The sequence below is a fragment of the Microplitis mediator genome, chromosome 8 (assembly GCF_029852145.1).
Source record: "Microplitis mediator isolate UGA2020A chromosome 8, iyMicMedi2.1, whole genome shotgun sequence".
In the NCBI taxonomy this organism is placed as follows: Eukaryota; Metazoa; Arthropoda; class Insecta; order Hymenoptera; family Braconidae; genus Microplitis; species Microplitis mediator.
This window is the reverse complement of record NC_079976.1, coordinates 3,308,001-3,331,716: the sequence shown is the minus strand read 5'-3', so window position 1 is coordinate 3,331,716 and position 23,716 is coordinate 3,308,001. Positions and strand designations below refer to the sequence as shown.

Here is a 23,716-nt window from a genome sequence, read left to right as displayed (position 1 = left end):
CTGAAGTTAGCAGACGTCTGACAGTTGTTGAATTTTTTTAAAAACGATTAATTATAAAAAAGAAATATTTTGAAAAATTGCACCTATAGTTTATTGAATTTTCTACATGTTTTTAGTTTTTTATTTTTTGTAATTTATTTGTTGAAAAAAAAAATCCGAAAATTTGTAACTGTCTGCTCACTTCAGGATCGTAATTATAATACTGAAGTTAGCCGACGTCTAATAATTTTTGGACTTTTTTTTAGACGGTAAATTATAAAAAAAAAAATATTTAAAAAAATTACACCTATAGAGTTTTTTAAATTTTCTACTTGTGCATATTTTTAATTTTTTTTTTTCTTCAAATTTAATTTAAAAAAAAAAAACCTAAAAATTTTCAATTGTCTGCTAAATTCAAGATCATTAACAATTTGTCAACATTTTTTGGCGGCATTTTTCAGTTGACAGCTGTCAAAATAAAGCTGACATTTAAATATAAAAAAATGTTCATCTAAAATAGTTAACAAAACATTAACAACTTAGGGCCAGTTTTTCAAACCGAGTTTGTTTTTATCCGGGTTTTAATTGTCTTTGCTGGTATATCTATATATTATTAATATACTAGCAATATTAATTGAAACCCGGATAAAAAAAAACTCAGTTTGAAAAACTGGCCTTAACATTAACGTTATCTTTTAAGCAACGTAAAAAAGTAAACATTTGCGGATGACAAATTGTCAGCATCAAAATGGCAACTTTTATTCATCCCCGAATAGCCATTATTCATCACATGATCCTCAAGTTAACAGACCAATTGTCATTTTTTGAACTATTTTTCAACGAATAATGAGCCTGGCCACTTAGATGGACACTAGATGGCACTTTGACAGTAGTATATATTTGAAAATTTGCTGATTAGGTGTCCAATTAATCAGTGAAAAAGCTCAAGCTCGCATTTTATTAATTAACAAGTTCTCAAGTATCAAAGTACTGACGCTATATCAAATTTTTCTAAAGAACTTCGTACAGAAACTTTTTGAAAATTCCCACGATATCAGGTAATTATTTTTGAAAAATTATTGTGATTAAAAAGTCGTTAATTTGAATTTTATTTAAGGTTATTTCTTCTTTGACGAAAAATTATTACAATGAAGATAGAAAAAAGTCTCTCCCAAATTGTGAGTAATTAATATTATCATTATAATTCATTAATTTTAATTAACTAATTTAATTTATCATTATCCGATTTGTATTTTTTGAACGCAGTTTAATCAAGAATTGCAAGTCGGTGACAAAGAAGTCTACACTAAAATAATATCAACCCTAGAACAGCATGGAGTAATTAATGACTATTATCCACTCTGTGCTCAAGACATTGAAGATATGGCTACAAATATTTACAACGCAAGTGAAGATCAATTAGCCGAAGTTGCTGAAACCATACAACTTTTTTTGAACGAGTACAGGGAAAAAATATTTCGTGACATATCTTTGTTTAAAAATGGCACCGCTGTTTCATTCAACATCGGGATAAGACGCCGGCAATAATCCGCCATTATTTTATTAATCAACTAAAATGTTCGTACAAACAATTGAATCCCGACGAGACATTTTTTAATAAAAAATCAATTATCACTCAGTTTTTTTTTTTATTTTTTTTTTTTTACATAATTGAGTAAAAGTTAATAATTTAAGATCGCAAGACAAAAGAAATAAATAATATAAGTCTTCTTCTATATTTATATATAATTTAACTCAGGGAAAGTAGTTGTAATAAACGACAATAATATAATGGAATAGTGTAGAAGGTATAGAAACAAGAAGACTAGAATTCTTCAGAGTAAAATCACATTTAGGTGAGTGTTGTATAGTTGATAGTTGTATGCTAAGAGAAAGCGCTTAGCTCTTTTCCTGGGAACGAGTGTATAAGGATGTTTGTTAAATATCTGACGTATTTCTTTTGCGTTAAAAGTTAGTCACGTCCGTTAAAATCTTATGTTTATATGTTAAAATATTTTATTTTCTTGACATTGCTCATAACTGAAAGTTCTTTATATTTATTAAGTTTCATCACAATCCTTGTAATATTTATTTATCTACAAAATAAACATCAGTCATATCATTAACTTACTTATTGTTAATCGTAAGCCGATTAATTAAATATATAAATAGATATATAATGTATTTATAAATGAATTCTTAAAATATTTAACGATGGCGCGGTCAGGATGGCCTGAATACCAAAGTGTTTACACTTCTGACCAGGTTTTGTTTTATTGTATTGGGATTTATTAGTATAGTGTAGGATGTATATATTTATACTACAATATATGAATAGACATTTATTTATTTTATTTATTTGCATTAATATTTAGGTGCGATATGGAGGAAGTGGAGAACGATGACGCGGTGACGATAGAAGACTCTCGTGATTCTTCAACCGCTATGAATTGCAGTACATATATGTGTTATTATTATATGTACACATTTATGTGGAGGTATATTAAAGAATATGAAGGTGTAGGAGAATAAAAGAGTAAGGTGTAAAGAGTTGTCTTAAGTGTAAGCTTAAAGAAGGTATGGACATGGTAGCACAAATGGTTGGTTGGCAGACTTAAATCCACAGGTGGGGGCTGCTACCAACACCTGGGATATTACTTCCTGTCTCAGATACTTCAGCTCTTTACTTCAGTATTTGACAAACGCTTCTTTCACTCGCACGCTCTTCAGAGCGGCCTTTAACGCTTTTACTCTAGAGCTTTTAAATTCATTACTATTTTTTTAAGTGTCATAATTATGGTTATTGTTTGCTAAATTTTATTTCAAAGTGACTGTGTTTTTTTTTAAAAAAAAAGTGTTTCAAAATGAAAACCCAATTTTTCTTCAATGTTTTTCTTTTTATTCTGTTTACGATAAAAGGTTTGTTTAATTTATTCTTCAAATCGATCAATTAATTAATTAATTAATTGGCTTGTTGACAAGAAATTCTAATCGATTATCTATTAACACATCATCCTTTTTCGCAAGAAGAAACCTATTGATTAAAAGATAAATAAAAATTATTGCCGCAAGTATTGAGTAAATAAAAAAAAACATAAAACATCCTCTTAGTTATCGTAATAACAGATACAATATTTCGATAACTTCAATTACAATATTTATAATAATGCCGTATTGCGATTTCACCGGTAACCGGAATAAAATTTTTATTTTTCTTCACCAACTCACTCGCCCCTTGTAATTAAACAATTATTCAATTTTTTAAAGTTAACAAACACTTCCCATGAGTTAATAATTTAATTAAACAATTATTTTATTAGTAATAGAAACAATAATAATAATAACAATTATTCTATTCTTCTTTATTCTGTGGTAATCTTTGTCCGATTGTTGGCATATAAAATTTCTCATCACAAAATAATACTAACGTCTTGTCGTATTTTGAAAAAGAAAGCTATAAATATTTCTCACGATAGTAAACTAATGTAACGGTAAAAAACATATGGCCACCGAATCACAATTTAATTTACTCTACTCTGCACTTATTAAATTATTCCTTATTATTTTTAATTCATTGCCCTTATTATCATAAATTAAAAATTAAATGTGTACTGAAATTTAAACTGAAATTTAAAAAAAAAAGTTACCGGTATTAGTTAAATTAGATCAAAAATAATTCGTTGATGCTTAGTCACTTTTCTCTACGACTTTTGTCCTACTAACCGATTTATACCGGTTCTTATCTAAAATCAAATGACACAGCCGTGACTAACTCGCTATTACTATTACTATATATTTATTAAAATAATAAATCGTTAATTAATAAAATTTGATCATGTGTTTCTGTGATTAATATGTTAATTAAATAAGTCGTTGGAGTTCCGTTAGCTGCGCGTGGCGATCGGGAAACGGGATCGATTCTACGTACAGGATTTTATTTAACATCACATACTTATTATTTGTTATTTATTACTATTATTTAACTATTTAATATTATCAATAGACGTATTGACACGAAGAATATAATCAATATATGTAATTATGTAAATATTTAAGTATAGAACAGTGCAATGAAGTAACATTTGTAGTAGACATGTGAGTTGTATCGAGTATAAGTATAAAACGCGATCGCTGTCACTACAAGACGCGGTTAATTACTATGAAAGTCAATGCTCGGCACGCAGAACGTACTTCTTCTATACATTAACCGTTAATTTTACATCGCGGTTAATACTTGTTACTAGTATTTTTATCATTCACAATAATCTTTAGCTTCTATATGAAAAAATATATTATAAATACAATAGTTAATTCAATTGTTCAGACTTACACACGATTTAATATTGAAGATAAATATAATAATGTATAAAAGAGATGATGTAGAATAACATTTGGCATACTTGATGCCCATATGCCGTTGCAGGTGTAAATAAACGGGTGAATGATCGTGGAATTTTATCTTCTTCATAGAATAAAATATATTATTCTTAAACTAGTTAGGGCAGGGGTACCGTTTCTGGACACCTGAAAAATTTGAATATAATTTTTAAAATACGCGGTGACATGATCAATTTTTTACATGCGTTCAAAAATACTTTCATTACTCTATTGCAATGGGAACTTTTTAAATTTTTGAAATAAAGTATTTAGTGTCCAAAAATTGAACAGTGGCTACAAATGGTAGTTTTGAATCTAATGTAAAGTAGAAGTCCCTATTTGTGGCCACTGCTTTATTTTTGGACACTTAATACTTTTTTTTAATTAATGAAAAAGTATAAAAGACAACTTCTAGTGTACTCGTGTGACAAAAGTATTTTTGAATTAATTTAAATTTTTCAAGTGTCTGAAACTCTACCGTATTTATATTTGTAATTATTGATATAATTTATGAATAATTGAATTTTTAAATTGTGTTAAAGGAATAAAGTGTACAGGATGCGGTTATCCAGGAGCACCAGCACACAGTACAGTAAGATTTACAGACAATTCAGATGATGTACTTGATGAAGAAGATTCATTGATAAAAGATACTGTATTTCCAACTTCAACTGTCGCTACTTATACATGCGAACGTGGGTTCGAATTGTTAGGACCCGCGAGAAGACAGTGTCAGGCTGACGGTACTTGGACACCTGAAGGCGTACCTTTTTGTGGTAATTTTTTATTTTATTATCAAGGATCAAAGATCGAAAATTGGAGGCTGGTGACGAGAGACTAGAGATTTAAGATTCGAACTAGAGATTAGAGCTCGAAGATTAAAGATTGAAGACCAAAGATTGGGGATTGGGATTTGGGATCCAAGATTAGAGGATATGTAATATAAAAAATTAATAATAAATATGACCCGGTATGTCGAGGAAACAATCTCCCTTGTATTGGCCCGCCAACAGGTTAATGTTTAACGGTTTAATCCCCTTCCAGTTTCTATATTACTTGGTTCCGTTTCTCAGAGCTATTATCGAGCCACCTCGGTCAAGGACATCGGGAAACAGGTCACGTGTCTTTGACATTCAAATAAGATATTGAATACTTATATTCAAATTTTATTCTCATTACGTGTCTATAAATTTTTATTCAAGAACTAGATATTTTTTTATTTATTCGCATTAGAATTTTACATTTCGTTAATAATTACTAATAGACATCTAATTTCAATATTTGGAATTTCAAATTTACTAGGCTTAATATCTAAAGTCTTTATTTTGTATGATCCTGAAGTTAGCAGACAGTTAAAAATTTTCGAATTTTTGTTTGAACGACTTAATTTAAAAAAAAAAAAAAAAAAATAAGCACATGTAGAAAATTTAATAAACTACAGGTGCAATTTTTTCAAATATTTTTTTTTAAATAATTTATTGTTTAAAAAAAAATCCAAAAATTATTGGACGTCGGGTAACTTCAGTATCATTATTTTTTCACTTTAAATATTTTTTAATTTTTCTTAACGAGAAATATTTTAAATGTTGATAAGAAAAACTTGGATATATATTTAAAAAAAAATAATTATTAAAAAAAAGTATGCGTATGTTTGTATATAAGGAAAAAGAAAGAGAAAGAGGTGAAAATATGCGACATAATAAAACAAAAGGCTATGGCAGGTGAGCGTTAATACATAAGTAGGTCTTTAAAGATACAAGTGGGTCGTGGGGCATAAGTATATATATACATATATATGAGTACCGAGAGTATGTTGAGACAAGGTATATGGTAAATATGTTGGTAAACAGGTAAGCAGGCAGCCAAGAAGACGATATGCTTGGTCGCTAATACGACACACGTTATATCCTTATATTTATGGTCCTCGTATTAGAATATAAAGCAAACAGAGCACGAGATTTGCTAAAAAATAATATTTATTTAACTTAACTTACGGATTACATTATTAGGGGAGGGTGGGGCAGAGCGGCCCCCCTAAGCCAATTATTATTTTTTGTGGCTTTCAACCATAAGATCACTTTACTTTTGTCCTATTTCGAACAAATTTATGGACATTTTGCCAAAATTCTGAAAAAAATTTTTTTTTTTTTGTGGGGCAGAGCGGCCCCCCTTCAAAAAGTGATAAAAAAATTTTTTTTTTCGTTTTTTTTTTTTTTAAATTGTTTTCATCATTAAGAATGTATTTCTTACTCTTGACAACTATTTTTGGTTTTATATTACTCGAAAAAAATTTTTTAAAGCGTCAAAAATCGTTCACTCTCGATTACCTTAATTACTAATTGTTATTTAATAAAAAAAATAATTAATTCTATAATTTTACTTTATTTCAAAAATTTATCAACTAAAAAAAAAATTTTATTTTTACAAATTTTTAGTGACCAAATTTGCCTCTTACATAAAGAAACGGCCGAAAAATATAAAAAAAATAATTTTTTCGGAAGTTTCGGCTGGTCTATTTTGCCCCAGGTGTTATGCGTAGGGCTAGAAATGTGGAATTATAATAATTTTTTTTAATTTGACGATAAAAATACGAAAAAATCACTTTTTCAAAATTTTGGGCTTGTCCATTTTGCCCCAAATGTCATGCGTAGGGGTAAAAATGCGCAAACATATCGGATTTATAGTAATGAGTCGAAAAAAAAAAAATTTTTTTTTTGGTCAAAATTTCAGGGGGGCCGCTCTGCCCCATGGGGGCCGCTCTGCCCCACCCTCCCCTATATACTTTAAATTTACAATTTAAATCGATTAAAATCGCTCGATTTAACAGACAAATTCGATTACTTTTTGCTGATAATGCAGCTGTATATTTTATTATTATATATATTTATTTATTTAACTTTAGCATTTCATTTAATAAAGTGGTCGCGATTTGTCGTCAAGATTTCTCGGGCAATTTGAGAAAGGAGGACAAATGCGGGATTGTCATTTCGGTTTAAGTGAAACTCGTTTGTGCGTACAATTGTTTTGCTTTTATTTTATTTTTTATTGTTATACATATGCAATGGAATTTTTTTTTAATATTTATATATACTTTTTATAGGATATTCAAGTTTTTAAAAGCCAGACTTGTGTAGTAATTTTAATTAACTCGCTAAAGATTTCCGGAAGATTCATTACCGTGATTTATATGAATTAATTACGTTGAAAGTGTAAAGATTTTGAATTAATATAGAGATTAATCAGACAATTATTTTATGTTAATTAGTGTTTTTTTTTGTTTTTTATTTGTAGTGTTGAATGTTGCTGGAGGCAAGGCGCCGATGCAATCCAGCAGCGCTGAAGGGGGTATACCTCAAAAAGCCGTTGATGGTAGCAGCGGTCAAGTGTATAATCCTCAAACTTGCACGCTCACGAGGTCAGAAGCTAAGCCTTGGTGGTATGTTAATTTACTGGAACCTTACATGGTGCAATTGGTACGATTAGACTTTGGAAAGGCTTGCTGTGGTAAGTTTTTTTACTTTTACATTCAAATAATTACTAAAGTATTCAGAATACGACAAAAACTCACTAATACAATTTTGTAGGAAATTTAATTCTCTACAAAAAAAGTTTCTGTTAATTTTTCCGTAGATCTATTAGTTTACAAGTTATAAATTTTTTTAATCATTAAATTTTTTCAAAAATTATAACTTTCTTTTTTTCATAGAACTTTGAATTTAAATTGTGACTTAAATATCAAAGATACGATAAAAATACATAAATACAATTTTGTAGGAAATTAAATTCTCTATAAAAAATGTTTCTGTCAATTATCACGTAAATCCAATAGTTGAGGCGCTAGAGGCTTTGGAGTATTAAATTTTGCAAAGTGCTTACGTCAAATGAGCGCATAAAAAAAACAATAAAATGCATATTGGAATATATTGTGGTCAGTAAAAAAAAATTAAAGACCTTCGAAGAAAAAAAAAGTAATAAAATATATCTCTTACAATTTAACAGTAAAACGCCTTGTTGAATAAAAAAATTTCTTGAGAAGATGAAAAAGAAACGGTTGAATAACTATCTCAATTTCTTTAGTCTCTCGAACTTTCCACAATTAGAGCAGATCGATTGCAATTTATCAAAACCAATTTGCAAAACCCAAGTCATCAAAAAAAAAATATATTTTTCTAATCAACGAACTGGAAAATGTCAGTCATTAAATTAGTTGACGATTCGCGTTAAATTATTAATATAAAAATTTTAAAAACAATCGTTTTTTTTTTTTATCCATAATCATACACTCCTGGGATGAATATCCAGTGACTGCAAACTATAATGAATTGTTATAAAAATTTAATGATAATGGTAACAAGTAATGAGATATCAAATCTAAAGTAATAAAGTTATATTTTAGAAATTTGAGTTCGATATACTTATAGTTAGTCAGTGAGAGTCTTTCACTTACTTTCGATAGTTAGAAAACGCCGGAAAACTGAAGCCCGGCACCAGATAGTCTGTGCTGATGATTATGGTAGCGGTATTGAAGATTGATAAGCATTGCGTGTTAATTCAGACGCATCAAGTTGCATTCTCTTTAGTAATGAGTACTCTTGCTACTGATTATAAATTTTCCCGCTCACACATCCATACTTTTAGTAATAATAATAATAATAATAAAAATAATTAACGTAAACAAAAAATATTATAGAGGAATCACGGGCTTACCTATCATTGACAAACGTGGCTATCTTAATGTATCACGGGTGAAATACTTAGTAGGCCATTGTTAGATATGGATATCAACCACCAAAGACCAGCAAGCCGCATAATAAAACAAAAACTAACAAAACATTATTGATAATAATCTCTTTCTTCCTTTTCCAATCGACCTTCTATTCAATTCTATTTACACTCCATACTATTTACTAATATAGCAATTACTGAAGTACATCAATTACAAGTGAAAGCTCACTCTATACTAATTATGACAAATTTATCTTATCATAAATTTATTTATTTATTTATTTATTCATTTATATGATTGTTTGTTTGTTAATATTCAGACGGTACTTCTGGAACAATAGTCGTACGCGTCGGTAATAATCGCCCGGATCTTGGTACAAATCCTATTTGTAATAAATTTTCCGGGCCTCTTGAAGAAGGACAGCCATTATTTTTACCATGCAATCCACCAATGCCTGGCGCATTTGTGTCCGTGCATTTAGAAGCTTCCTCCCACACGCCGACTCCTGTTCAGTTGTCACTTTGCGAAGCTTTCGTTTATACTGATCAGGTATTGACTATTTCCAATATTACACTGAAAAAAAAATTATCTTCCCGCATGAAAAAATATATATTCTGGCAAAATAGTATATATCCGGCTTATATATTTAGTATTGTCGTATGTATGCTATTTTGCCGGCATATATTTTTTCGTATGGGTTGAGTCAAGAAAATATTTTGGAAGACCAACGTTTTTGGGAACCAAGTCAAGGTTTTTTTGAGCCAAGAGAATTTTCGGTTAAAGAAAATTCTTCTTGATCAGAGGAGATTTCGACTTTATCCAAGAAAATTGAGGTTTTCAAAAAATTTTATTGAATAAAAAATATTTACTTTCAGTCGAGAATTTTTTTTTAGTGTGTATGTTTGCAAATTTTTTATAATTTTTCTTATTTTTATTCAAAGGCTTTGCCGATAGAAAGGTGTCCGCAATTCCGCGATCAGCCGCCGGGATCCACGGCGACTTATAATGGAAAATGTTACATATTTTATAATCGCCAGCCGATGCAATTCCGCGAAGCACTCGCGTTTTGTCGTGCCCGAGGTGGTACTTTGGTAGACGAAAGCAATCCAGCTCTCCAGGGTTTCATATCATGGGAACTGTGGCGTCGTCATCGGAGCGATACCTCGAGCCAGTACTGGATGGGCGCAGTGCGCGATTCTAAGGACAAAAGTATTTGGAGATGGACCGGAAGTGGTGATGAAGTCGCAGTGTCGTTCTGGAGTCTGCCTCAAGGCACCCAAGAAGACTGCGCGCGTTACGATGGCAGCAGAGGGTGGCTCTGGTCCGACACGCCCTGTACCGCACGACTTAATTATATTTGCCAGCACCGTAAGTATTCATATTATTAAATAAATAAAATAATAAATATAAATTATGGGTCTTATTGACTTTCAGAACCGCGTGCTTGTGGCAGACCCGAGCAACCGCCAAACTCAACGATGATTATCACAAATCAAAGTGACGATTCTCCATCAACGTCATCCTTATCTTCATCAGGAAATAATTATCAAGTTGGCGCAACAGTTGCATACAGTTGTAATGCAGGAAGTCTTTTGATAGGTCCGTCAACTCGTACATGCTTAGACACTGGATTCTACAATGAATTCCCACCAGTTTGTAAAAGTATTGAATGCGGTTTTCCAGCGAGCATTAAACATGGAGAGTACACGCTTATCAACAATACCGTGACTTACTTGAGCCAAGTTCTCTATTCCTGTGAAGATGGTTACGAAATGACAGGTTAAATTACTAGTTATTGTCATTATGATAATTAGCATTATCATCATAATTATTATTGCTACTTATTTAAATATTTAATTTAAGTTATGGCATTTTCTTTTTTTACCTTATTTAGATATTTATTAGATAACGGAACTTTTTTTTGTAGGTCGAGCGCGGCTCACGTGTGACATCGACGAGCGTTGGAACGGACCACCACCGCGATGTGAGCCCATTCGCTGTGACCCACCTCCGCTGGTGACTCACAGCTCTGTCCAACTCGATGAAATGAATACCGACAATAATAATCTTGATAAAAGTACAAATCGCAGCCTAATTGTGGGCAGCATTGTCACCTATACCTGCGACAAGGGCTACAAAGTCTCAGGCACCCGACAAATTTTGTGCCTACCCACCGGATTGTATGATCATCCCGCCCCGGTTTGCTTGCGTAAGCATTCAATTTATCCTCAATTATTATAAATCCGATAGAAAAATCCATTATAATAAATAAGTAATTGACGATTATTTCAGTCGAGGAAATTCGCACGACAGTCCGATCTACAACACGACCGCCTGTTACGCGCGGTAAGCCGTTTTACCCCGCACGAACGCGCACAACAACAGAATCATCTTCAACGGATGCTAATAATGTCGCTGAGGATAAAATTTCTATTGCTGAATTGCCGGCTACTGTGCGTGAGGCTGCGGTCAGGAAACCGCCGATTTCTCTTCGCAAACCCGCTCCCACCTCTTCCTCGTCTTCGTCATCGTCGCCAGCTCTAAATAATAATAATGACGACGATCATCCGCAAGACAATGAGATCTCAGCAAGTGGAGTAGACAACGCTCGTGCTAAAATAGCATCCGGTGTATCAGAACCTACGGGTCCATACCGCGTTGACACTACGACTTACCAAGCAAAACTGAGTCTTGGTGGTATGATTGCTCTAGGTGTCGTCGGTTCAATAATAATTGTGTCCGTTGTTGCCACCACCGTAGTAGTCCTCATGAAGAGGTAAGTTTTTGATAAACTATTTATTTTTTCATTCATTATTTTGTTTTATTTTTTTCACAAGTGTGATGATACTGACGATAAATTTGCTTTCGAGCTTTTGATTTGTCCTTACACCAGTTTCGCACTGTTGTACATAAACATTTTAAATCTACAGTAATAAATGTATTTAAATAAAAATAATAATGAGTTAATATTTGCAAAGGACAGTGCGGACGTGTATATTAATATATATTTTTTAATGAATTAATAAAACTAATTAAATGTAGTTTAACACTTTATAAATAAAATGATATCAGTAACAAATGTATAAAATGCGTGTGATGGTTAGCGGCAACGGCAGAGTACGAGGAAGACGTCGCCGTCGTGGTGGTCTCGGCGGGGTTGGTGCGCTCGGTAGTGGCGATGGTTTGGCCGGTGGTCTTGGTAGATCAGACGCCTCGGGGATGCCTTCCCGTTGGTACACTCTCTTGGCGCTTCCATTCCCCGACCAGCACCTCGGGCGGCGTGATCTCACTGCTCGTCGTGCTGCCGATCATCCTTACTCTTTCAATCTATCAGCGGCACAACGCGCTGGCTATTTTTCCAATCCCTCTTTGTAACATTTAACTCGTTGCCAGTATAGTAAACTAAAAAATCAAAAAAAAATATATATATTAGATAATTAAAATTACAAAAAAAAATTAATACAAGTACCTAGATAATATGCCATGACCCACTACCTAATCGCCCAACTACCGCCTTCTTCTACACACCATCACCAACTCAATATCAATCAACGTCTCTTCTCGACACCGTCAAAATCAGTGTACACTGACGTGTTTTAGTAAAGGTAAATTCATTAATTGCTGATGAAGAACACACACCAAAACACACACACACACACACCATCAGTCAGGTGAAATGGAAACTGTGAAAAAAATATGCACTATTATTTTTAATTAATTACGCACATTTTTTTGTGATACTGAAATTAGTCGTCTAATAATTTTTGGATTTTTTTAAAATGATAAATTTTAAAAAATTGCACCTATGGTTTTTTAAATTTTCTACATGTGCATATTTTTAGTTTTCTTTTTCGTTTAAATTAAATTGTCGAAAAAAATTCAAAAATTGTTATTTGTATGCTAACTTCAGGATCATTTTTTTTTGCATCTAGACATTCTAGATGAGAGTTGATGGCCTTACCCCACTTAAAACCGCACGCATTTTCATCAAATGCACTCTACTATTTATATTTTTTCTACAATTGTCTCTAATTAGCAGCAGTTGTCACTAGCCTCGATTTTTTATCAGCATTTCGCACGCATAGGGGATTATCTGCAGGCATTGAAATTCCTTAGATTTCATTCATCATTAAAAAATTCTTATGACGTCATACTTATTAGCAATTACGGATAATTATATTTGTCCAACATATTTTTATGAATCCATTATTTGTTATTCTAGGACTCGAGGCAGCAAACATTACAGACACCGCGCGTCCCCGGATTGCAACACCGTAGCAAGTTTTGACAGCAGCTCATCAGAAAGTCGCGGTGGACTAAACAGATATTACCGTCAGGCATGGGAAAACTTGCACGAGGCCACTGGACAGAAAGCCAACCCTCCATTGAGACGCAAAGACACTCTCGACGATCCTAATTACCGCGATAACTATCGTGGCAACGAAAACAATAACACTGGAGGTGATGATCCTAGTGCTTTTGCTGGTAATAAGCATTCTAATGACAAGAAACGACATCATCATCATCACCACCATCACCACGGATCGACAACGAACTCAGAGTGGCGGCAGTCTCAGACTCACCACCGATATTAAATACTTAATAATATTTTATATAAATAAATACTATATATAAATACTTAATAATATTAATTAATAATTAATAAATAATTAACATTATTGTAAATAATTTTGAGTTCGTGTTACGGCTCAGGAATATTTTATCCTGATGGAAAACATGCCAAAAAATAATAATCTATTTATGTTACTTTCAAATACTAATATAAGATAAATTCGCTGAGTTAAATTTACGTTTTTTTAAATTTATATATATTTTATATTTTTAAATTTTATTTGACATTTTTTTGAGGCCATAATGGACACCTTGGCCTCACCTTTGTCGGGATTATAAGGATAGGCTAATGTGGTCCATTTGGTAATAAATTTCTTTTTTTTATGACTGACGAATTTTGATTGACTACTGATTGATATACATATATATATAATTATATATATATTTTCGTTCTTTAATGTATAATTATAAAAATAATTTTAACATATAGATTTTAGTTTAAAACATGTATGTATTTTATGTCAGAGTTAATATATTTGATAAATATAACGAGCTCAGTCTTTTATTTTTATCACTGTCCTGAAACTTTTTTTTTTTTATATCAACTCCATTTTTACTGATATTTAATTTCATTATTTAATTATATTACGTACTAGTTATAATTAATTATTTGCGATTTTATTTCAACCAATCACGAATGATAGACCCAACTTGTTTTCTTGCTTTAATTAATTCCGGTATATCTGATGGTGAGGCTGGGTACATATTAGCACAGTGAGCAGTACCTAGAAAATTAATTGAATTATTAATGATGATTGTTACGTAAGATGATCATTAAATGATTGATTATATAAGTACCGTTTATGTAAATAGCTGGGGTCTGTGGGTTTGAAGATTTCGTAATTCCCAGCGCATGCCAGGGATCGATGGACCCGTGGACGTAAACGACATTGGAGACTTGGAGATGCAGACCTCCGTAGAGAATATTAGTCCGCTCGACAGAAGACTCCAGCAAGTGAATGTTGTACCTGGGACCGAGAACATCAGTGCACTGTTGGATGAAAAAGTCTACCGGGAACATTTCGCTGAACAGATCGGGTCTGGCTGTTGAAGTCTGGAAGAATCCGAACTCTGTGCAGGTTTGATAGAACCACTGACGCCCTCCCTCTGAAGCCGCAGCCTCCCAGGAGACGTTTCTCAGTTCGTCAATCATTTTGCTGTACTTGTAGTCAAGGCAAGTTTCATTGTCGGCCTTCAACAGCAAATTGTTGACTTTTCCTAACCGCTCGATAGGAATTCCCTGTTTCTCGTCGACTAGTACGTCGCAGACGGTGTCGATAGTGATGTTCATTGTCTTTGAACTGTTCCGATTGTCTTTATTGTACTGAACAACCTCAGCAAAGTTGCTGGCAATAGTTTCGTAGAGATTGGAGATGTCGTTCTTCTTAGTACCAGCCGGGTCTAGTGGGTCGCAGAGTTTGAAGAGCTTGGAGAGATCTTGCTGGCCGATTCGGTGACGCAACATCACGTGGAATTGCTTATTAGCAGCTGCCACTGCATCTACACACGCTTGCGAATGAGTTCTCAGCGCGTCCTCGACAACTGCGAAGTACTCCTGGAAGTCTACTTTAGCGAGCAAGGGTCCGCTTGTTGAAACTGCTCCGTGGACCAGGTGAGGGTACTTCAGCCGCATCCATGCCGCTAATGACCCAGGATATGAACCTCCGAAGACAATCCACTTGGTACCAGCAGGTATTTGGTGCAAATGTGTCATTCCTTCGATGAAATAGGCCAAGTCTGCCAGTGCCTGCTCTGACGTCAAGTAAGCCAAGTTCTTGATACTTAAATCCCTATAATAATAATTATTATTATCATTAATTTAATAATTTCTCGTCTACACAAGACCAGAACTGGTTAAAAAATTAAAACGTACTGTGTAGGATGACTTTTGCCGTAAAACCGGTGCTCCAATTGGAAACACATTGCGCGAAATTGCTTAGCATACTCGATCCATTGTCCTTCCGCCATCCACTCGGCAGATGCTTCTCCTTCACCTCCAATCATTAAAAATACCGGTCCCCCGCGTTTGTAAAAATTTGAATTCACGAAGTATCTCTGCAGAACAAAAAAATTAAATTTTCTATACTTAGTAACTGATGATCGGTAATTGATTTATTGATAAAGTCCATACCTGATGCCATGACTGGGTATTCGTTGGATCAAAGTGATCGAGCTCTTGCTGGAACCACAAATCGTCAGTTGATTTGTAGTCTTTGTTCACAGCGATTCTCTCTCTGCCTCTTCCTCGAAAGAATCTTCGCCAGGCTGATGACCCATCAGTAAAAATCATCAAACAAATAATGAGTGCGTACTTCATTGCTGCTTTCTGCGTTATAAGTTATGCGCTAAACTGTTGTAAGTTGGAACTTGCAGACTTATCAGTTGGTTTTTTACTTTATCTATATTTAATTTGTAATTATCTCTTGCAGCAATAGGTCGTTGTCGGCGTTGAAAAAAAATTCTAGCTTGGGAACAAGTAAATTGCCAAGATTTAGCTGACATCTTCTGGACATTTTTAAAAACTTGATGAAAAATAAACAATTTATTTTCAATCTTTCAAACGTCCCGATGTATAAATTTATTTTTAAATAAATTTTCATATTTATTCATATTCATTTTATTTAAATAAACTAATTATTGATTTTTTTTTTTTAAGAATAATAAGAATGGATAAAAAATATAATCAAGTTGAAAATAATGAACCTGCACCAGCTATTCCTTGTGTATTTATATATTTATTTAAATAAATACTTAATAATTTATAATTATCAATTATTATGATTTCTAATTATTAATTTTCTTAATTATTTTTTTAGATAATACGGCAATCCTGTATGATGACACAAAATGTTTTAAAGGTAATTAATTTTTTTATGATAATAAAGTTAGCAGACGTTTAAAAATTTTTTGATTTTTTTTAACAAAAAAATAAATATTAAAAAAAATATTTTGAAAAATTGCACGTATAGTTTATAAAATGTCCGACATGTGTATTTTTTTAGAAATATTTTTTTTTCATTATTTATGTGTTAAAAACATTTTTTTTTAATTTCAAATATCTGATAATTTATGATACTGAAGTTAGCAGACGTCTAATAATTTTTGGATTTTTTTTTAGACGATAAATTATTAAAAAAAAAAAAAAATTCAGAAATTGCACCTGTAGTTTTTTAAATTTTCTACATGTGCATATTTTTAATGTATTTTTTTGAAATTGATTTGTTGAAATACGAAAATTCAAAAATTTTAAAATGTCTGCTAACTTCAGTATCATGATGATTTTACTATCATATTTTTTTAAATTTCTAATTAATATTTTATTTAATTATTTACCATTATTTATTGAAGATCATGTTGGATTATGGGAAATCGAATAGTCAAAATCTACCAGAATTATTTGTGGAAATAAAGGTAAATGTTCTACTTATTAATTATAAATAAATAATTAATATTGATGATGTTTTTTTAGAGAGTTCGGTTGTATCGTAAAAGGTATTTTTGTATTGTATCAGATGGCAGTAAAAAACTTATAAAATGTATGTTTTCAAAAACGTTAACTGATAAAGCTGGCAAAATAGAATTATTAGAAGGGATGAATATCAAAATAACTGATTATTATGTCCATAGATTTGATCTTTCTCAACTTAAAAATGATCCCACGTAAATATAAATATTTCTTTCTAATTTACTATTCATTTTTTAAATTAAATAATTATTCAGATTTGTTATAAAAACTCGTTTTTGATCTCATCTCTGAACTCAATCTTTGTTTTTTTTTTAGAGGAAAATTCGTTGATTTAATAGGAATAACTAACATAGCATTTATTAAAGTTGACCCAAATTACAGACCTTCAATGAGTAAGTTATCTAAAACTAGTGATCCTAGAATAGTTCTAGGTGATCTTAATAAAAAAACTCCAGTTGATTTTGATACAATAACTCTAGACGATGCTGATATAATAATTCCAGGTGATACTGAGAAAATAGCTCCAGTCAATCCAGTTACAACTCCGATTGATGCTAATAAAATAATTCCAGTTGATGCTGGTAAAATAACTCCAGTCAATCCTATTAAGATACCTCCAATTGTTGCTGATAAAGTAGTTCCAGTTACTGGAGTTAAACCAGTTCCAGTTAATGCAGTTAAAACAGCTTCAGTTAATGCAGTTAAAACAGCTCCAGTTGCTCCTGATAAAGTAACTTCAGTTAATACTGGAGTTAGAAAACCTCAAGTTAATGAATTTAAAATATGTAATTTAACAACCACTTTAAGGAGGTAATTAATTAATATTCTAATTATTTAAAAAAATTATCTGAAAGACCATTTAATAATTTACTTCATCAAATTAAATTAACATCACGGTTCTCATGAAGTACAATAATTTTTTTATCGTCAGTTAATTAAAAAAATATTTTTTCAGTTCATTAATCAAAGGGAAAATTAGAACATTCCCTAGATCATTTAGACCATTTATCGAAGCATATTTTTTAATTACTGATAGCACTGGAGGTATACTATGTTGGCTTTATTTTCCTATGAGTGATAAGCTGAGAAGATTTATCAAGGTACTTAATTATAAATAAATATGTTTATCATATAATTAAATATATAAAAATGAGTAATTAAATTTCAGGATGGATTTACGATAGAAGTAAAGGATGGTATAGTAAAAAAAAATATAAAAATAATGAGAGATATTCCTCAATGTGAACTCGAAGTAAATATCAATTCAACATCGACAATAAATATTTACAATAATGACAAGGAGTGTATTTTAAGTTACAAAAACCCGCCGAAACTATTATTAGATTCTGATCCTTATATTGACATTCCTACCGCTAGATATCCGCTTCTGCAAACTATACGTAAAAGACATCCGGCGATCAAACTTGGTAAGATTAAAATCAGTTGAATAAACAATTACTCTGTTGTTTAAATGTTTTTTTAATATTTTAGAACTCATCGCCGTGTTAGTCGACCAATCAGTTGTACAAACAAAATATACAGATTCTTTTAGACATATAGTTATTCAAGATGAGTCGATAAGGATGCAAATAACATTATGGAAAGAATTAGCTGAAAAGTTTAGTATTCCAAATGGAGAAATCATTATGGCGGAAGATTTTTTTACGACTATGCACGGTAACATTGTTGGGTTATCATCGCGAGCTAATTCTAAGATAATTATTGCTACAAATTGTGCTGATAAAACTAGGTAAATTATTTTAATAACTTAGGTAAGAGACCCAGTACCCGATCATTCACGTATTCGACTATTAGTTCCCTGATCGAGTACTAGTTCCCATGATTGAGTACTAGTTCATTGATCGAGTACTAGTTCCCTTGATGGATACTATTTCCCTGATTGAGTACTAGTTCCCTGAGCGAATACTAGTTCTCTTGATTGAGTGCTAGTTCACTGATCGAGTACTAGTTCGCTTGACAGATACTAGTTCTCTGATCGGGTACCAGTTCCCTTAATTGGGTACTAGTTCACTGATTGAGTACTAGTCCCCTGATCGAATACTAGTTCTCTTGATTGAGTGCTAGTTCACTGATCGAGTACTAGTTCCCTTGATGGATACTATTTCCCTGATTGAGTACTAGTTCCCTTAATTGGGTACTAGTTCACTGATTGAGTACTAGTTCCCTGATTGAGTACTAGTTCCCTTAATTGGGTACTAGTTCACCGATTGAGTACTAGTTCCCTTGATGGATACTATTTCCCTGATTGAGTACTAGTTCGTTTGACAGATACTAGTTCTCTGATCGGGTACCAGTTCCCTTAATTGGGTACTAGTTCACTGATTGAGTACTAGTCCCCTGATCGAATACTAGTTCTCTTGATTGAGTGCTAGTTCACTGATCGAGTACTAGTTCCCTTGATGGATACTATTTCCCTGATTGAGTACTAGTTCCCTTAATTGGGTACTAGTTCACTGATTGAGTACTAGTTCCCTGATTGAGTACTAGTTCCCTTAATTGGGTACTAGTTCACCGATTGAGTACTAGTTCCCTGATTGAGTACTAGTTCCCTTGATGGATACTATTTCCCTGATTGAGTACTAGTTCGTTTGACAGATACTAGTTCTCTGATCGGGTACCAGTTCCCTTAATTGGGTACTAGTTCACTGATTGAGTACTAGTTCACTGATCGAGTACTAGTTCCTCAATTGAGTATTAGTTCACTGATCAAGTACTGGTTCCCTGTACAGATAGTAGTTCCCTGATTGAATATTAGTTCACTGATCGAATACTAGTTTGCTTGACGGATACTAGTTCCCTTCATTGAGTACTAGTTCACTGATTGAGTACTAGTTCCCTGGACAGATAGTAATTCCTTGATTGAATACTAGTTCCTTGATCGAGTATTAGTTTCCTGATCGAGTACTAGGTCTTGTACCGTATTCAGTTCCTCTGATATATTTAATTCGGATCATTAAAAATTACAATAATATATTTTTAATTATTTTTGTTTAAAGGATAAAAAAATGGTACAAAAATTGTCTAAAATCAGCTGTAACATCAACGTAAATAAATTTAAAATAAATAATTTTTACATCAAACTGACAATAGAAAAAATTTGTACACTTAACTCATTTCAAATCTCCCGCCAAAACGCCATCTTGAGTTCCGAACGAGTATCGGTAGTTGTAGCTAAAAATGTACAGTGAATGCTGGTGTGCCAGTTGGACCAAAAGTTGAACAGGAGGACACCTTGGAATTCGTGTTGGTTAGCATTGGCTCTGGTTATTATCATCATATATATCTAACGAGGAATAATAACAACAAAAATAGGAAACGGAATTGAAACGAAAACGAAATGACTGAGATTATTGTTGGTGATACGGACAGTTATGCTCGACAGTACTGCGTTACTTGGACTAATTACAAGAATGATATCCCGTATGTGGTACGTCAATTATTGGAGAATGAATCGATGGTTGACGTGACGCTTTGTGTTGCTGGTGAACGGATCCAAGCTCACCGTCTTGTTCTCAGTGCTTTCAGTGGCCTACTACGAGTAAATAAACATTTGCATCATTATCATTATTATTATTATTTATATATTTTTTAAGGAACAACAACAACAACAACAATTAGTCAGTGGTTATTATTGTCTGAGTACAGGCAGTATGTGATCTATAACAATAATAATTTTATTTTTGACTAATAAAAAATTTATTTAAAAATATGTACAGAGCGACTGTCAAAAATCCTTCATATTTATTTAAAAAAATTTAATTTGGATGATACTTGAGTCATCTGACAGCTAATAATTTTTGGATTTTTTTTAAAACGATAATTTGTAAAAAAAAAATATTTTAAAAAATTGCACTTATAGATTCTTCTATTTTCTACACGTGCATATTTTTAGTTTTTTTTTTTTTTGTAATCGATTTGTTGAAAAAGAAATCCAAAAATTGTTGATTGAAAAATAAAATAATTTATGATCCTGAAATTGACAGACGATCAAAAATTTTTGGATTTTTATTTAAACAAATTAATGACACAAAAAAAAAACTAAAAATATGCACATTTAGGAAATTCAAAAAACTATAGGTGCAATTTTTTCAAATATTTTTTTTTTCATAATTTATGTTGAGAAAACAAAACCAAAAATTATTAGACGTCGGCTAACTTCAGGATCATAATAATTTTCGTTGTCGGCTGCTTGGTAATGAAAATTTTTTATAATGGAATTTTGTTACGTCAAAAAATTTATAAAATTTGAACTGTCAAAACATATGAAATTTATGATAAATAATAATAACCATTGATTTATTATTTGATTTTTTCTGTAAAAACTTATCAATTATCAGGTAAATTATTTTTTTTTCCAACGGTAATTGATAATGTAATTACAAATTACAGGACGTGCTGAAAGATGCATATGATGATCATCCGACGATAATAATAAGCGACGTGTCTGCTGAAATAATGAAAATAATAATTGAGTTTTGCTACACCGGCCAGCTGAGCACGCCATCAATAAACACAAAAAGTTTGCTGGATGCTGCTTATTTCCTACAAATCTCAGCACTTTCAGAGGTAACTTTTATAATTTTTTTTAATTCGGTCAACTTGATAATCTTATAAATTTTTTTATTTTTCCACCAGTTTCCTAACATAGAAAACTCTATTTTGCTGAAAGAGGACGTGGAGGAAATGACGGAGTCTCTGGATATGACTAATGAAGCTGAGGACAGCAATTGGGAGCCTGATAATGATCTTGAGGATTTGGTAGAGGCTGGAGATGCAGTGGATACTGAAGATCCCGATGAAACTACTGAGGAAAGTGATAAACAAGAAAAGAGCGGGAAGAGAAAACGAAGACGTGAGTATGTGAAGAGAGATTACAATCCCGCGATGTTGGAAGCTGCGCTGAATGATGTGAGAAACGGGTTCTCTTTGATTGATGCCGCTAATAAAAATAATGTGCCGAGATCTACACTTTACATGAGGTGCAAAACTCTAGGACTGCAATTAAATACTGCGAGACATGAGTATCCTCCTGAATGTTTGAAGGCTGCTATCAATGCTGTTATGAGTAAGTTTTTATTTATCATTATTAGGTGTGCCGTCAACTGATCCCAAGGATTTTATACCACGACGTGATCCCTACGAATTTATCCAACTGACGTCTGATTCCATCGACGTTTGGTTGAAAATGATGAAGATGAAGGTTTTGAAGATGATGATGATAATGAAAATCTTGATGAATTAGAAGATCAGTTTTCAGTAGAACCAGTTTTCAGTTGGATCTAGTCTGTGGGATCAGTTGTCATGGAATCCATTATTATTATTATTAATATTCAATACTAATTATTTATTTTTATCAGACGGTGCAAGTTTTCAAAGTGCTTCTGATACATACAATATACCAAAAACTGTACTATGGAGACGGATTCAAAAAGAAAATTACCAGTCACTGAGATCTGACAATAAACGTTCTTATGATGCTGATAAAAGGGAGGCTGCTGTTAAAGCTTTAGCTAGAGGAGAAAATCTTACAAAAGTTGCTCTAGAATTTCAAGTAAATTATTCTTATTATTTTATTAATTATTTAAATAATTTGAATACGTACTTAGTTTCGCGATATTATTCGAAGTCTGAGAAACTAAAATTAAAAATGATTCCGATTAATTTTTTTTTTTTTGCTAATTGATAGATTGAATAATTAAAATTTTCAGATACCGAAAACTACTTTGTTTCGTGACAAAATAAAATTAGTGGACCAAGGAAAATTACCCGAATCATTTTGGAAAAAACGTAAGACTGAAGACGAGGAGATTAAAAAATTGCGTCTCGATGAAGCTGTCGCTGCGTGTTTGCAAGGTAAAATGTCCCAGGCAGCAGCTTCGGTGGCTTATCACATCCCAAAGACTACTATCTGGCGACGGCTTCAGCGAGAGCAGAGGAAAGAGGAAAAAAATTTTATTACCAAGAGGCAAACTCGGTCTGCTCAGCGGGTTGATAAAATTGAGACACACAAAAATTCCGAAATGACGTTGTGTGACGTAAACGTGAGTAATTTAATTTATTAATTACCGTAATTAATATTATTATTTATTGCGGAGTAAATGAAATTATGTTAGGTCTCATCCGAACTCCCAATCACGTACATCGATGAAAATAATGTCGCAGAAGAGTCTGTTATTATTTTAACTAAAGAAGACGTTGAAAGCCTTAATCTTGACGACAGCCAAATTGTCGTCGGCTCGGTACAATTAGTCTCAGAATAATTAATTACTTTGTAAATCAAAAACAAGTCATTGGAATTGATGGTAAAAATTATAATTTTCAGGATCACGATCACGAGTACGTTCCTTGCACGATAAGCATCGAAGATACTTCGAGTTATTCAACAACTGAAAGTTAATTAATAATGAATAATTAAGAAAAGTGATAGTTATATTTATGTACATTGAAGACTGTTGATATTTTACGATAATAAAGATATTTATTAGTAAGCTATTGATATGGAATTATTGAATAAT

General features: G+C 32.2%; 4 protein-coding genes across 9 annotated transcripts; 3 read left to right on the top strand and 1 right to left on the bottom strand.

Annotated features, from left to right (window-relative positions):
* Positions 1-781: 781 nt before the first annotated feature.
* LOC130672805 (uncharacterized) lies at positions 782-14,304 on the top strand. Of its 3 annotated transcripts, XM_057477550.1 has the most exons (11): positions 782-1,037; positions 1,097-1,157; positions 1,246-1,835; positions 4,899-5,132; positions 7,648-7,860; positions 9,402-9,631; positions 10,024-10,450; positions 10,517-10,861; positions 11,010-11,291; positions 11,375-11,858; positions 13,305-14,304. In XM_057477550.1, the coding sequence occupies exons 5-11, from the start codon at positions 7,677-7,679 to the stop codon at positions 13,675-13,677; spliced, it is 2,325 nt and encodes a 774-aa protein (XP_057333533.1). In that variant the 5' UTR covers positions 782-1,037; positions 1,097-1,157; positions 1,246-1,835; positions 4,899-5,132; positions 7,648-7,676; the 3' UTR covers positions 13,678-14,304. The 3 variants fall into 3 exon arrangements, with proteins under 3 accessions (XP_057333533.1, XP_057333532.1, XP_057333531.1); XM_057477549.1 differs by lacking the exons at positions 782-1,037; positions 1,097-1,157; positions 1,246-1,835; positions 13,305-14,304 and adding exons at positions 2,503-2,898; positions 12,187-12,457; XM_057477548.1 differs by lacking the exons at positions 782-1,037; positions 1,097-1,157; positions 1,246-1,835 and adding an exon at positions 2,511-2,898.
* On the bottom strand, positions 12,345-16,170 carry LOC130672811 (putative serine protease K12H4.7). 2 transcript variants are annotated; one of them, XM_057477565.1, is made up of 5 exons: positions 15,846-16,170; positions 15,588-15,769; positions 14,513-15,504; positions 14,308-14,439; positions 12,345-12,484 (listed from the first exon to the last, which is right to left on the bottom strand). In XM_057477565.1, exons 1-4 carry the CDS (start codon positions 16,029-16,031, stop codon positions 14,333-14,335), a joined length of 1,467 nt encoding a protein of 488 aa, XP_057333548.1. In that variant the 5' UTR covers positions 16,032-16,170; the 3' UTR covers positions 12,345-12,484; positions 14,308-14,332. The 2 variants fall into 2 exon arrangements, with proteins under 2 accessions (XP_057333548.1, XP_057333547.1); XM_057477564.1 differs by lacking the exon at positions 12,345-12,484 and having other exon boundaries at positions 14,067-14,439.
* LOC130672810 (uncharacterized) lies at positions 16,157-20,336 on the top strand. The gene is made up of 11 exons (XM_057477563.1): positions 16,157-16,284; positions 16,371-16,437; positions 16,531-16,572; positions 17,063-17,125; positions 17,184-17,374; positions 17,496-17,572; positions 17,684-17,990; positions 18,136-18,280; positions 18,349-18,607; positions 18,672-18,930; positions 20,198-20,336. Exons 1-11 carry the CDS (start codon positions 16,241-16,243, stop codon positions 20,247-20,249), a joined length of 1,506 nt encoding a protein of 501 aa, XP_057333546.1. The 5' UTR covers positions 16,157-16,240; the 3' UTR covers positions 20,250-20,336.
* A 187-nt stretch (positions 20,337-20,523) lies between these two features.
* Positions 20,524-23,684, top strand: LOC130672809 (uncharacterized). Of its 3 annotated transcripts, none has more exons than XM_057477560.1 (7): positions 20,524-20,739; positions 21,591-21,767; positions 21,837-22,266; positions 22,559-22,752; positions 22,910-23,242; positions 23,315-23,440; positions 23,524-23,682. In XM_057477560.1, exons 1-7 carry the CDS (start codon positions 20,539-20,541, stop codon positions 23,596-23,598), a joined length of 1,536 nt encoding a protein of 511 aa, XP_057333543.1. In that variant the 5' UTR covers positions 20,524-20,538; the 3' UTR covers positions 23,599-23,682. The 3 variants fall into 3 exon arrangements, with proteins under 3 accessions (XP_057333543.1, XP_057333544.1, XP_057333545.1); XM_057477562.1 differs by having other exon boundaries at positions 20,733-20,849; XM_057477561.1 differs by lacking the exon at positions 23,315-23,440 and having other exon boundaries at positions 23,524-23,684.
* The last annotated feature ends 32 nt before the right edge of the window (positions 23,685-23,716 follow it).